General features: G+C 37.8%; 1 protein-coding gene across 2 annotated transcripts in view; it reads right to left on the bottom strand.

Annotated features, from left to right (window-relative positions):
- Positions 1–372: 372 nt before the first annotated feature.
- The window catches only part of LOC306988485 (SLAM family member 5-like), a 17,304-nt gene continuing 1,172 nt past the window's right edge, over positions 373–16,504 (bottom strand). Inside the window, exons 2-6 of one of the 2 annotated variants that reach the window (XM_079593489.1) lie at positions 15,616–15,930; positions 12,600–12,920; positions 5,764–5,898; positions 5,549–5,616; positions 373–1,247 (exon numbers count right to left, since the gene is read on the bottom strand). In XM_079593489.1, the coding sequence (XP_079449615.1) occupies positions 1,194–1,247; positions 5,549–5,616; positions 5,764–5,898; positions 12,600–12,920; positions 15,616–15,930 (893 nt within the window). In that variant the 3' untranslated portion in view covers positions 373–1,193. The remainder of the gene's footprint in view (positions 1,248–5,548; positions 5,617–5,763; positions 5,899–12,599; positions 12,921–15,615; positions 15,931–16,504) is intronic. The other variant, XM_079593490.1, reaches the window with a different exon arrangement.

Consider the following 16,504-nt stretch of genomic DNA (forward strand, 5'->3'; position numbering starts at 1 on the left):
TGAAGGTAAAACTGTGGTAATATGGTATCAGACACCCCTGTCATCCAAACATGAATGTAAATGTCAAAATTAATTTTTTGTCCTAAATGTCTTAATATATATATATATATTTTTTTTTTTCATGCTGGAAGAAGTTACATAATTAATAACTATAATATAGTAATATTATACTCTATATTATGTAATAATGGGGTCAGTCACATGACATTTAGACTTGGGTGCAGGTTGACAGATGTCATGCATGTTTTGACAGATAGAAACAGGATATGTTCATAATAAAAAAGGGTGTCTGTGATATCAAGAATACAGTTGAAACTAATACGAATGAACTTCTGAACTCTTGCTAGTGTTGAAAATAACAGTTTACATGATCACTATGAGTATATGTATTTTAATATTCAAGTACAGTATGTTATTTTCATATTTGACAGTGATCTCACTTTTATTTTAGATCATTTTATTTTCTAGCATCAGCAATAATGGATTATGCATTTTATTTTACATAAGAAAAAAGGAAGTTAAGTTGTGGAAGTCGTTTCAACCATTGCTATTTACACACACGCACACACACGTACACTAATGCAGATTAACCACAAAAGTCCAGTAATACACATTCTCATGCAGAAGTTGTTTGTCCATCCATAAGATGAAACCACATTTCTTTACCAGATCTAAAGACAGCAGACCACGGCAGATTTCAGTTTGACTCACAAAATGTTGCTTGCATTCAGTGAATCACATTCATGACATGATTCAATAGAATGCAATACTGTCAAAAACACCTAAATCTGCTCATGTTTGTACCACATGCCAAATTAAAGGTCTGCTCTAACTCTTCAGATTGTATTGCAGAAGTTTTATGTGTATTATATTCTGAATTTGCACCTACAGAATAATGGCTATCATCTTATAATACAGTTTGATCTGAACGCAGTGAAGAGAATATGTTGCTAGGACATATATCACCATGGCATTTAAAGTCTGTACATATAATACCTGTTGTATACAATAGCTATTTTTGTTTTTGTTTTTGTTTGTTTTGTTTTTTGTGCAGAAAGCCTGCAAAAGCGCTTCTCTGTTGCTCTAGCCGTTGCTGTTCGTCTTCCCAGCATGCAAGTGAACCGTATGCAAGCATGCAAGTGAATAGTTGAACCGTAACCGTGAACACATCGCCGCTGATGAGGATTTGTTGATCAACGTTTGGTGACGACACCTGCGTACACCACTTCTTCCTCCACTTTGACTTCCTGAAAGATAACACAAACACAGAACAAAGAGACAGAGGACAGTAAAAGAGTTTATCAGATATCATGGTTTTCAGGAACAGTTGCAATGAAATATTGTTTTGTGGTGGTAAATTATGTATTTTTTTTTGTTGTTGTTGCACAAACAAAGCACTCACGTCGCTTCATAAAGCTGAGTTTAAACCACTGGAGTCACGTTGACAATTTTAATGATGTCTTTACTAGCTTTCTGGGCCTTGAAAGTAATAGTTGCGTAGCTGTCAATGGAGGGACAGAAATCTCTCGGATTTCATTAAAAATATCTTAATTTGTGTTCCGAAGATGGACAAAATCTTACGGGTTTGGAACGACATGAGGGAGAATAATTAATAATAGAAATTATTATTTTTTGGGTGAACTAACTCTTTAAGTTGTGCTGGGCAGTATGACCAAAAATCTCTATCACAGAATTATTTATGATTAGTGTCACACTATGGGCGTAGAAAATGTAGAAATTTTTTTTCTACGATAATTTTCACATTATCGTAGAAAATGAAAACATTGTGATGTCAAAATAATGATGCAAAAATGTATTATAAAAAACTGTGGAGGTAAATTTATTTTATAAAACTTAAACATTTTAATGTTTTAAAATTGAATTGTGAAAATAATTTTTATTTTATGGCAAAGTGCTGAGAACGCAGATGTTTTCTTTCAAATTGGTAAATTTAAAAAAAAAAAAAAATTCCTTTAAATTTGTTTTATTATTAGGCTACTTTGAAAAGTATATTCTACTGTAGCTACAATAGAAATATATTTGTCATAATTTATTCACGTTATCCAGAACTTTTATTGTGGCGAGTTGTGGTGAAGAGTTTGGCGTTTCTGTGTGTATTATTGACGATAGTTTTCTCAAATGAAATGGTGAAATGCTGCTGAAGTGACTCAGAGCATCTCTGGAGATGAAGTTCATGTCCTCAGGCGCTGAAGACACAAGTCACGCGTGCTTGAATAAACTACGGCCGCCCATTCACTCAGGCTAGCGAAGGCTATGTGTAGCATAGACGAAACCATGCTATTCATTCACACATACACATGCAGACTTCATATTTAAATAGCAGTCGTTTGCACTGTAATACTCACAGACAATAGTCCATGTCGCAATTTGATTCCCTGTACAGCCCTACTATATGATTTACATAAACCAAAATTTGCAAAATTCTGTTACATTCCGCCTAAAACAATAAACTCCATTTGTAACAGAATTCCGTTCCGGAAAACACATCTGACATTAAATGTTTTCCCTGTTAAAGAGAGTTAGTTGTGTGGGTTATTGATTGTTGTCTTGTAAAGTTATAACCTTAGTAAGAAGAGTTTGCTGCAGAAGCTCCTCTCTTCTCCAAACCTGGTGTGTTTGGGGCACTACAAATCCCATCAGCCTCAGCGCTTTAAAGGAGTAGAGGGATTTCTTTGCTCCATTAATCTTTCATGAGTGGAAGCCACGGCAGATTCAAGGGTTGCAAGTGTCGTTGAAAGTTGATTACATTATAAGATGCTGTTTTTAGTATCTTTTTTTAACATCTTGATTTATGAAACAAATTATTGGATATACATTTACGGGTTCCTTCACGTTGCTGCTTTACATGAAGTGTTTTAATTCAGATTATTCTGATGTTTTTCGCAAGTTCAATCCATAAAAATAGTTAAATAGTCTCCCTAAAATAGTAATCATATGTCGTTCTCTCTCTCTCTCTCTTTTTTTTTTTTTATTTTTGGTCACATTTTCAGTTTTTCTGTCACATTTTCCTTCTCACCCACATCCACATATATCAGCAGAAATATTTGCACATTTGTTCTCACACTGGTTTTCTGAGGACCTCAGTTTAAGAGTCTTTTAGCAAAAATGCACTGAACCGTTAGAAGTGGTTTTTACACTTAACTGACCGTGATCTTTATCCTTCGGTCTGTCACACGTTATTTCAATGCTCCACTTTAGACATTCTGTTGACTATAAGTAGCGTTGCATCTATGTCAACGAATTCTCAGAGTGTTAGTAGACTGTTAGGTTTGGGTCAGTAGAATAAGTTGAAATTTAGTTGTAAAGTTACTTATAGTCAGTAGAATGTCTGTTGGAGGATCATCATCACAATATAGAGTTAACAACAGATATTAAGCAGACAGTCTACAAATACTATGTGAGTTGCAAACATGTAGTTGCAAAGTTACTTGTAGTCAACAGAATGTTCAAAAGGAACCATCAATCAAAATTAAGTTACCCTTTGGTGTAATGAAATATCTGTCTTCAAATCTATATCTATATATGAATGGGGGGGGGGGGGTATATAACTTGTGATATATAATATATATATATGACAATACAGTTTTTTTGTTAGCTTGTTGGATTATGATTCTTATTAAAGCAACCAAAATTATTCAGTCTTTCGTAAATCATAATTGTGATATACTAAATCATAATTATGAGATGAAAAGTCAAAATGATGATACTACTTGTCATGAAACAATTTGATGTCATTTTGACTTGTCATAATGTTGACTTTTTACAAAAAAATTTACTTAAAAAATAAAAAAATAAAAAGAAGACTTTTTAAATAAAATTTGTCCATTTAAGTCATCATTTTGATTTATGTCAGTATATCATCATTTCAGCTTTTTATGTAATAATTATGTTTTACCGAATTATGATTGTTTTTCTTATGTGGCAGAAATTGACTTCCATATAGTGGCCCTATATTATGCATTTACATTATTTAGTTTATTGGGTTTACTAGAATGTTTCCATCATTTACTTTTTTTATTAAACATTTTTCTTATAATTTACATTGTTGCAGCACCTGTTTCCTCCTCTGTCTGAACTCTGAACTTTTACACCCGCCTTCCGAAAAGTTCAGTCTGCTCTGATTGGTCAGTCGTACCAAGTCTGTTGTGATTAGAGTGTGTGTCTGAAATGTAACGCCCCTTACATTAACTGGTGAGTATCAGCTCTGGTATATTTCAGTATTTCATCCGCAGCGGTCCACACAATGTAATTTTCGTCATCGGGAGGGTTCACGGATGGTGTGTGTACACAACAGTGCATGCACAAGGTGAATGTTGAGACAGAAGAGTCTACTAGATGGCACAGTTGTACTGTGCAGTAGTCGATGTAGAGTGGGTGCCCTTTAAGAACCTCGGCTCAATCCGAAATCCCCCCTTTACCCTAAAATAGGCCGTTATTTGAGGGGACAGTCATTTGTAGTGGTGTCCGAAACCATAGTGGATGTTATTGAGTGCACTCATTGCACCGATGTACACTTAACGGCTGACTCACTCGTTTCTATTCACTCCTCCAAGTGAACTGTATGGACTAACATAGGGAATAGAGATTGAGGGTTTAGGGGATGATTTCGGATTCAGCCCTATCAGGTATCAGGCTGCTGTCACACTATCTAATGCACAGATCCAGTATATTTATACACACTGATTTTCTCCCATTGTTTACTTAAAAATAAGCAACTGTGTTTGTGTTAATATTCACAATGACCGGCATTTTGACATATTTTGTCTCTATCTCATTGCACAAGTAATAAACCACAAAAGAGAAGTAAATTCAGTACTTACACTAGAATCAACTAGAATATAAACTAGAATTGCCTACTTTCTGTGCATGTGCTTTGACTGTGTGTGTGAACGTGAAGCAGCCTGTCAGCGTGCAAATTCACTTATTTTTGACTCAAAAAGACTTTGTCCTAGTCTATAGTTTAATGGGGGAAAATGATCTACCATTTGTGTATTTGAATTTCCTATGTTTAAGAGGTTATGATCAGACGTGGAGCTGAATTGAGTGCACTGGACTGACTTATCTGACAGGACAGGTTTGTGCATTCCCTTTGTGTTCGGTCTTGATGTTAGAATTACTGTCATCTCATTTTGCACTGAAGTTAATTTTTTTCTTTTATCACTCAGAGGTCCAGTGGACTTCCTGTTTTTATGTTACCATCTGTGCTGCAGGATATTTTCTCAGAACTAACTTCATCTTTTTGCTAGTTGATGTTATACTGGTAAGGCAATAGTTTTTTGTGTGTGTGGTTTGCTTCCCCTAAATTTCCCCAGAATCACACATATTTATCTGTAGAAATTCTAAAATAAGTATGTATGTAACAATGTAATATTATGTAATATTTCTATACATATATAGTAATAATTAATTATCATTATTTATTATTATTATTTATTATTTTTGACATTATTACAGAGGAAAAGGAAAGGGTGAATGGTTATCGAAAACATCGAACATATTAAATGTGCATTAATATAATTGATCTTACCGATTGCTGTGCTTTTCTTTTGAGGAATGTCGGATCAGCATAAGTGATGTCTTCATTACGAGCTTGACCTGTTTCAACAACAATGATAATAATAGAGGCATTAAAACAACAAAACTTTATTATTTTAGGTATATAATATAAGTAAATCCTTATTTAATACTTTTATTGTATACATAAATGTTTCTACAGATGTATCAGGAGTAGGTGACACTTGCCCTCTTGGTCTGTTTTTCCTGTTTTTCTGCGTTTCCTGTAGATGCAGAAGATCCCGACTGCAGCAATAAGCAACAGAAATCCAACAGCAGCAGCAGAGACCAGTAGTATCAGATGTTGAGGAGACTTTGGGTCTGCTGCGGTAGCACCCAAAGACAATTATTAGTGTGAGTGAATGTCTCCGTCTATAACAAACACTATTAAACAGAAGCACAGCTGAGTTAAGCCTAGAACAGCCTTGCACCTGCTACACAATTCTGAGTGTAGACTCATCTGACCTACCTCAGCCCAAATAAACTTCAAGCGAAATTGAAAAACAAACTAGAGTGATGTTTTTCACATTTAGAACAAAATCAGGCTTAAAACAAAGTTTATTTAGAGTTAGTTTTGGGAGTTCAAAACCTCGCCAAAGCGGACTTATGCTTATGCATGCAGCTTATGCAAGTATGAATGAATCAACTGTTATTCAACAACAACATCATCAAATCTTGGTTCTGTGAAACACAGCAAAAACAATGTTACACACATATGGAGGAGAAATAAAGCACTCTCTTCACACTCTCTAACATCTCTCCAGCGCTGGAAAGCTTTTCAAATATTAAAAGGGTGGTTGATTATGATTTCACTGTTCTAACTTTAGTTAGTGTGTAATGTTGCTTTTTGAACATAAACAAAATCTGCAAAGTTACAACGCTCAAAGTTCAAAGCAAAAGGAGATATTTGCTTTTAAAGAAATCGTTTTTTAAGGACTACAACAAACGGCTGATAAGGACTACACCCGGGTTAGTGACGTCACAAACCCTCAAATCTACATAAACCCCTCCCCCGTGAACACTCTTGCCTGATTGTAAACCTTCTTTTCCAATTACATTCCTCTGACCTTTTCCTCTTTGCAAAATCAGCCATCTCTCTTTCTACAAATCTCCCTCTTGCTTACTCTCTCTCCTCCCCCATCATGAGTGTTTACTATTCCTGATTGGCTACAAGAGTGTTTTGGTGCTCGTCCTGAAAAGTCTGATCCACTGTTTTTTGTTTGTATTTACACAGCCACAAACAAAATATTTTTTTAGCAGACACAAAGACCTGACATCTAGCAAATATTCACAGAATTGTATGGGTAATTTACATTTTCAACAGCATTTCTCAGAAATCGATTACTTTTAACTTTTACCTTTAACTTATTTTTTCTCACCGCTGTCATTTTTGTTGTGCATTTATTTGTTATTGACAGGAAAGCACACAGCACATATTTACAGTGGGGGAGAACAAGTATTTGATACACTGCTGATTTTGCAGGTTTTCCTTCTTACAAAACATGTAGAGGTCTGTAATTTTTATCATAGGTACACTTCAACTGTGAGAGACCAAATCTAAAACAAAAATCCAGAAAATCACTTTGTATGATTTTTCAATAATTAATTAGCATTATATCGCCAGCACGTCTTGGAGGTTATCCAACATCTACATGAGTTCAAGCTGTTTCTAAAAGCTGAAAAAGAATTCTGTTTCATCAATCCTCTGTGGTATAACATCAGTAGTAGTGGCCCAAACCTACCACAGTCAAGGAATTACAACACTTCCTCAGATGACATAAGTATTTGATCGCCTACCAACCAGTAAGAATTCCGGCTCTCACAGACCTGTTAGTTTTTATTTAAGAAGCCCTCCTGTTCTCCACTTACCTGTATTAACCGCACCTGTTTGAACTCGTTACCTGTATAAAAGACACCTGTCCACACACTTAATCAAACAGAGTCCAACCTCTCCACAATGGCCAAGACCAGAGAGCTGTGTAAGGACATCAGGGATAAAACTGTAGACCTGCACAAGGCTGGGATGGGCGACAGGACAATAGGCATCAGCTTGATAAGAAGGCAACAACTGTTGGCGCAATTATTAGAAAATGGAAGAAGTTCAAGATGACGGTCAATCTCCCTCGGTCTGGGGCACCATGCAAGATCTCAGCTCGTGGGGCATCAATGATCATGAGGAAGGTGAGGGATCAGCCCAGAACTACACGGCAGGACCTGGTCAATGACCTGAAGAGAGCTGGGACCACAGTCTCAAAGAAAACCCTTAGTAACACACTACGCCGTCATGGATTAAAATCCTGCAGTACACGCAAGGTCCCCTGCTCAAGCCAGCGCATGTCCAGGCCCGTCTGAAGTTTGCCAATGACCATCTGGATGATCCAGAGGAGGAATGGGAGAAGGTCATGTGGTGTGATGAGATAAAAATAGAGCTTTTTGGTCTAAACTCCACTCGCTGTGTTTGGAGGAAGAAGGATTAGTACAACCCCAAGAACACCATCCCAACTGTGAAGCATGGAGGTGGAAACATCACTCTTTGGGGATGCTTTTCTGCAAAGGGGACAGGACGACTGCACCGCATCGAGGGGAGGATGGATGTGGCCATCATGTATCGCTAGATCTTGGCCAACAACCTCCTTCCCTCAGTAAGAGCATTGAAGATGGGTCGTGGCTGGGTCTTCCAGCATGACAACTAAAGAGTGGCTCCGTAAGAAGCATCTTAAGGTTCTGGAGTGGCCTAGCCAGTCTCCAGACCTGAACCCAATAGAAAATCTTTGGAGGGAGTCCGTATTGCCCGGCTATATGGAGGAGTGGGCCAAAATCCTTGCTGCAGTGTGTGCAAACCTGGTCAAGAACTACAGGAAATGTATGATCTCTGTAATTGCAAACAAAGCTGCTCACTAACCTCCTTTTTACAGTTCAACTCGCTGCAACTGAAGAAAACACATGCAAATAGAAAAAACACCCGCAAATTAAGATAACATCTTCATCAGTTTCACAACAAATGTGTGCTCCAAATACTCACAACACAACCAAATACAGAAACGCGCTGCAAATAACACAAACCACAACATAAATGTTTCCAGGGGACCCCAATAAGAGATGAACCCGGCTGGGACGTGCTTACTGCTCAAAAGTCTACTTTTCTTTTTTCTTTTGTTTTTGTTTCTTATAACTTTTTTTTTCTTTGCAAAACATACAGAGATGACATGTGTATGATATAACTTTGCATACAATATACAAAATGTATTGACAATATGTTCAATGTCATCAGAATACCGTTATGTTAACAGCATTATTAATAAGATATTTATGTCGTAAGAACAGCTATTCAGCTGATGGACACCGTGCTGCGTTATCATGGGAACATCCCAGGTGAAAATAATGAGGAAATTACGTTGTCTTTCGTTGCTCCCACTCCAAAGTCCTACTTTAAAGGCTCTGCAATATCTAAAATGCAGGTATTATTGTCAGAGGGAGGTAGATCTGGAGGAAATCCAGTCCTGGTGGACCATGGACTTTAGGCACAGGCAGCTGGAGGAGTTTGACTGCTGGTAGGTGGCGAGGGGTCTTAAAGATGGTGCATTCCTGACATCCTTCCACTAACCTTTCGACATCAATGGCGAGTGATGTCGAAAGGTTAGTGGAAGGATGTCAGGCCACCAGAAGAAATCTCTAAGCCATGAGAGAGAGTTTGATTTGCCCCTGGCTGGCCAGTGCCCATGGAGGAGTGGACGAAGTTGATCTACGGAGTTCTGTGTGTTTTGGAGACATACGTGCATTATCTTTTCTTAGAAAAGAAGGCACATGGATGGTGTTTTAATGGTGTCCCCTGCTGCTGAGATAGGACTGCTCCTACCCCAGTGGAGGCGTCAACTTCTACAAGGATGAGCAAGGATCAGAGCGCTGGTGTAGGCAGAAGTTGTACGGTTTTGATGGCAGCTGGAGTCCTGAACAGAGACTGCCTTTCAGAAGGTTGGTGAGTTGACTGGTAATGGAGCTGTAGTTGTGGATGAAACAGCGGTAAAGGTTAGCAAATCTGAGGAAGTGTTGTAATTCCTTGACTGTGGTAGGTTTGGGCCACTACTACTGATGTTATACCACAGAGGATTGATGAAACTGAATTTTTTTTCAGCTTTTAGAAACAGATTGAACTCATGTAGATGTTGGATGACCTCCAAGACGTGCTGGCGATGTTCCGCCAAGCTCCGGGAGTACACCAAGAAATTGTCGTTGTAGACTAGTACAAACCAGTGGAGGTACTCCCGGAGCACCTCATTAATGAAATACTGCACTAAACCATACAAGTTAGTGCAGACATATTAGGAGCAGAGTAGTGACACAAACGGAGCAGTGGGCAGTCATGCATGTTTGCTGCGGTGCCCGAGCAGCGATTAGGGGTTAGGTGCCTTGCTCAAGGCCACCTCAGTCATTTCCTGCCAGTACTGGAATGGAACCAGCAACCTTTGGGTTACTAGTCAAACTCGCTAACCATTAGGCCACGACTGCCCAGGCCATACACCGCACAGTATTCATAGTGTCCTGTGGGGGTCACGAAAGATGGATGTATCCTTGTTGTAGAGCCTCCTGAAAATACTCCTTATGGCCTTCTGTTCAGGGATGGAGATAGGTATATTTTACCACGAGGCACTGGCTCAACTGGTATTAGGTAAACAGTGCAGTCCTATGGTCTGTGTAGTGGCAATTGGAAGGCTTGTCTCGGTTTTGGAATGTCCACATATTGATTCTCCAGTGGACTTTCAATTGACATGGACAGGAGAGGAAAGGTCTGGACTGGAAATCTCAAGGGGAGAGGGAACCTAGGAAAACACTTAGGAGAACAAATATTTCACCCCACTTCAGGACCTCATCTGTGGTACAGGACAGCACAAGATGGTGTTTGATGAGCCAGGGATGCCCTAGGATGATGTCGGTGGTGGAATTCTCCAGAACCAGGAATTCGATGGTATCCACATTGTGCCAAACCACAACTTTAATGGTCCAACACTGAAATGGACATGATTCCGGCTGAGCGGTTTCCCAGTTATGGAGTGGACATGCTAGCAGGTTTCAGTAGGCCTTTTCTTGAGCTTGAGATGGCGGCAGAGTTCCCCGGAAATGAAATTGCTGGCTAACCCAGAGTTGATAAGGGCACAGACTGAATTGGAAACATCAGATGCAGTCATTATTACTATAGAGGTGAGTGAAGATGAATTGGAACTGTAAACAAAACTCACCACTGGACAAGGGGGACAAATGGGATACAACATTAAGACGTCACCGGGCACCACAGTACAGGACGAGACCATACGCCAGCCAGGAATCTTCCTTGGGTCTTCCAAAAACTTCACGGAAATGTGTTACGAAGGCATCAAGGGTATGAATAGCTGGGCCATTTTGCTGCCAAATCATTTCCGCCCATTGGAGCACTCGCCCTATCAGCAGAGAGATGATGAAGGCAACAATTGCCTATTTGGTAGGGAATCGATGCGGCTGCATCTGCAGAGCCAGAGAGCATTGGAGGAGAAATCCGTTGCAGTCCTCCACCGATCCAAAAGTAGACCATGGAGTGACCATGGGACTGGAAAAGACTGAAGAAATGGCAGGCGGTGTAGCAACTGAGGTGGTTGGTGTCGTGAGAATGTGGCGGAGAGTCCTAGAATGGATTTGGTTGGTACTCATACTGTTCAGAGACAGACTGTTCACACTACAGGATTTTAAGCCTGATTTAAGTCCGATGTGCAAGTTAACGAGCTCGCCGACAGGTCAGGCTATAATCGCGTGCAAATCTGCGGGTGATCCGTGCTCACCAATCCTTATTTGTGAAATACTAAACAACGCATAAAAAACGCTGACACCTCGCCGACACCAAACAAATATCTAGCATGTTAAATATCTGGAGCTGTCGGCCGACTCGATAGTCTGTGCTGTCACGTATCGCGATGAGCAACAGCCAATGAGAGGACAAGACATAGGTTGTGGTCACCGAAAGAAACACATCCCTGCTACCCGTGTGTGCTTATCCATCCATTCACCCATATTCTTTTTTTTCTTTTTTTCTCAGGATTCTGAACAGATTTATTGCGCAAACAACTTGCACTGACAATTTTCAAATAGACAACTCATGTTTCGTGTAATTTCCCATTCCACTTCTCGCGCGTGTTTTCATGACAAAACATGGTTTGGGGACCAGATAGAGTCGTTGGGTGACAGAGTTGTTGTCAGCTCGTGTAGTGTGTAACCCCCTGTTGCAGATAATTTCATAGTGTGAACACCACAACGACTTCAAGACTCCAGAGCAATTCATGTAGTCTAAACAGCACAGCGATCTGCCAACGTTTAAAGTTGTGTAGTGTGAACTAGGCATAAGTTGTTATGTTATGGTCTGGTCTTCTGTTTCGATATACATACTCAGACAGAGGAATGAGAAAAATTATAAGATTAACTGCATTTTATTCACAGCAGTCTTATAGAGCACAACAGATGAAAGCAGTAATAATGATTAGCCGTAATTGTAACAGAATGACACAGTCTCTGAATTTGTAGCTGGATGATGGAGATAGTGGAAGACAGTCTTAAACAGACAGCACACATCTGTTGCCATCGATAGGTGAAATCCAAGATGAGTGCACAATGATGAAAGAGAGGGACTTAGTATATGAGAACGGGGAACGTTAGAGGAGAAGGAACTGCTGGAGTCTTTCAGGTAAGAACTTTGCAATAGTGTAGTCTATGTTCCACATCGGAGACCAGACAAAGACTGAGAGGTGTATGCTTTTGTAGCGGAGTGATTGGAGTACAAATAAGCGTCAAGTGCAGGCGGATAGAATTATTATTGGATCATAGTTTGGAAGTGACGGTGGAGCCTGGTGTTTCCATGACAAGCACCTGAGCAGCCTTAAATGTTGTTACTGTCAGTATGGTGCAATAATCTCACAATCTACAACTGTGTATTTGTGGTATACATATATGCCGCTTCAGAACATGCTTTTGCAGTCAAAAGTTGGCACATTTTACTTTTCACATACCTGCACATGTGTGGCAGAGTGTGTGGATGTCCAGATGTGTGGTCTGGTTGCTGATGGGATTGTTCAGCACACAGCTGTAGGTGTTTTTATCCTGATATTCCACCTCCAGAGGTAGAGAGAGACTGATGCTGAGATCACACACACTGATGCTGGACAACACACTGATTCCTTTGTACCAGGAGAGAGTCGCATCACACACACTCAACACTGATGAACACACCAGTGAACATGAAGATGATGATGATGATGAAGATGATGATGATGATGATGAAGAAGAACAGTGTGAGGAGTTACTGCTGATGACAGGAACAGGCAGACGTGCTGGAATAAAGATAATTAATAATATGTAGGGAATAATTGACAAGACACTGTTGACTTCTTGATATTGTGTTCAGTAATTTGTCTCTATGGGATCAGTTCTTCCTCTATGATGCTCATGTTTCTGGAGTCTGGTAACTAATGGCAGGTTGATTTCATGTCCACAGTATCTTTCATCAGTCCAGTTAAAAAACTAAGATAAATGATGAAAAGGCCTGATCTTACTGTTATACACTCTCATCTCATCAGCCTTTTTTTATTTATAGCGATGATCGTGATAATTCTTTAAATCCTAAAAAGGTATGACTTTTATACAATACATTGTATAATATATTCTAAAACGTATGGAAATACAAATTTTAACCAATATGAAAAGTTTCTAAATGTAAAGATTTTCTTATTTTTTTATAGTGTCCATGCAAAACTCGGTAACACTTTACAATAAGTGTGCACTAATAAGCATTAATTCATGCTTAACTAATGCACAGATAATACTGAATTAATGTATTACTAATGATTATTTAAGCTATTCATTAATGATTGCCTCATTAGCAACTAATGAAGAGTCAGTCTGGTTAATATATTAGTTCATATATGAATTGTTATTAATTAAATATGTAAGTGTGTATTAATTCCATAATACCTTATTTTATTAACTAATAGTGTTCATTAATTTGTTAATTACCACAATGAGCCAAATCCTTATATTTCAACTTCCAGATAATACAGGTAAACTAATATGCATTAATACATTATTAATTACAGCATTAGTAGTGTGTCAATTACTACAACGTTTTTGGAAACCAGTGTTTAATAAACAGCTTTTATAAACTCTAGTGATGGTCATTAATGATGAATTAATCATTAGCTAACAATCATTATGTTGTGACTTTACTTGTTGAGGCACATCATTATTAACTCATCATCTAGTAATTGTAGTAATTAACACACTACTAATGCTGTAATTAATAATGTATTAATGCACATTAGGCTCATTGTGGTAATTAACAAATTAATGAACACTATTAGTTAATAAAATAAGTGATTATGGAATTAATACACAATTACATATTTAATTCATATATGAACTAATATATTAACCAGACAGACTCTTCATTAGTTGCTAATGAGGCAATCATTAATGAATAGCTTAGATAATCATTAGTAATACATTAATTCAGTATTATCTGTGCATTAGTTAAGCATGAATTAATGCTTATTAGTGCACCCTTATTGTAAAGTGTTACACAAAACTCACTCCCTCAGTGTTATGGGGTGGTTGTCAAGTAAATGGATTTACAGTTTTTCCAACTGCTTACACACAAAATATTTTCATGTCACACGATTTTTGAAACCTCTCACTCAAAATGCAAAACTACACACCAAATATCCAAAACCATGAGCTATTTCTCAGCCTTTGACTCAGTTTTCAATTGCATAAAACACTTTTTTCAAAACACTACACACAATTCTCGACCTAACACACACAAATCTAATGGGAAGTGACTTGCTTTCCTTTTCCAAACACAACCAATCAAAATGCTACACTTATTCACCAGGCCACACACACACACACACTCCTCACATGCAAACACTACAGTAATTGCTGATCACACAATCACTGCTTTACTGTAGTTTACAGTAGGCCTATGAATACAGTAGGTCACAGGTCAGATTACCTGTTTTGAACAATGGATTCCTGGGACCCCCCAGGACCCCACACACACAACAATCGTGTTCTTTACTATTCTAGAATATTTTTTTGGTTTACATATGTTTATGGTTTTGTTGTATGCTACTGTAAACAACAGTAATGTTAAAAATTTTCTGTTTCAACATTGCATTGGTCTTTCCAGTGTAGATCATTCATAAGGTTTACAGTGTACTTGTTACCCCTCTCAGCAGATTACTGTCACTGTAGAACGTTACATTGAAATGTAGATATAAGCCCATGAAAGACCAAAGAGCTTTAGATTTAGAACAACAGTGTTTGCATGATATATCCAAAAATTTACTATTATGAAAGAAGTGTTTGCCATTTGATGCAAATGCTTCATTCTGACTTGTGTTTATGGCATTTTGAATGCAGTGTTACATTTTGAAGGAGATGTGAGGCAATTTGCATTTTGTGTGTGCAGTTTTGGGAATTGTGTGTAGAGTTTTGAAAGAAGGAGACATAGTTTTGAAAACGTGTGTAAGCAGTTGGAAAAAACTGTAACAATAAACAAAACTGATTAATATTTAAATCTCTCAAGCAGTCAAGTACGTGTCCGAGACACTGAAAACATTCATTACATAGTATCGTACAGTATGCATCTCTATAAAGCTCCTTCAAAACAATGTGTATTGTGAAAAATGCTGTAATTAACCCAAATTTAGCCTAAGCAGAAATCAACATTTCATTATAAGTAAACAGATTTAGGTGTTTTGTGAAATTCCTTCAGAGAAGGACAAACAACAAAGACATTGAACTTTTCATAGTTACTGAAAAGATGCCGCAGAGACCACCAGCAAAAATTACAGTGTTATATATTCATGTATTTGCATTTGATCTTGAAAGATGTGGGATGGAGGTCCATCAAGTGTTTTTGAACTAAAGGCATCATCATAGAAACACCACTGGGAAGAATCCCATTTTAAGATTAGTCTTACTAATAAAGAGTTGACAGAACAAGCACAGCTGTAATTCTCTACTCACCATAGACAGTAACATTGAATATGTATGTTGTCTCTTTTGTGCCTTTGATGAATACTTTATATTCTCCAGAGTGTGTGTTTCTGGTGTTTGTGATGGTCAGAGATCCAGTCTGAGGATCCAGCTTCAGTCTGCCTTTGAATCTCCCATCAAGAACATCATCATATGTGGAGAAGATTCCAGGATCCACAATATAAGCTATTTTAGTATCTCCAAACATCCATGTTATTATATCATCTTTCTGTATTTTAGTAAGACTAGAGTTTAGAGTGATTGAATCTCCCTCCTTCGCTGACACTGACTCTGCCTTCACTGCATCTGCATCAGCAAACACCGGAGAAAGACAGTTTCTTAGTCACACATTCAGTAAAAATTATTTTGGTAAAAATAAATATTTTAACATTGGTGTAATCAAGCTTTAACTTTACACTTGTAGTTTTCAAATTATCACAAACTTTCATTTTGGCATTGACATTAAAGTGAGATCCTTTTTTTTATATATTTTGAGCTGATTTTATTATTGTTCAGCTCAGGCCAGACTGTGTGTAAAGGATCTTTAGCACCGGCACTTAAACTTAACTTAAACATAAACATAACTTAAACATCATTAAGCAAAAATGACTGTTAATTAAAAACAAGTAGAATTACTGACAATGAAACTTTTGACCATTAGGCCAGGGCATCGTGACAACGACATACAATTAAAGGAGTAGTTCACTTTCAAAAAAAAAAAATTCTGGTAATTTACTCACCCCGATGTCATCCAAGATATCCATGCCTTTCTTTCTTCAGTCGAAAATATTTTTTTTTTTCGAAAAGAAGGTTTTTGAGGAAAACATTACAGGATTTTTCTGCACAGAATATATATATATATATATATATATATATATAT

This window comes from Phoxinus phoxinus, assembly GCF_949152265.1.
Source record: "Phoxinus phoxinus genome assembly, chromosome: 20".
NCBI classification, from domain to species: Eukaryota; Metazoa; Chordata; class Actinopteri; order Cypriniformes; family Leuciscidae; genus Phoxinus; species Phoxinus phoxinus.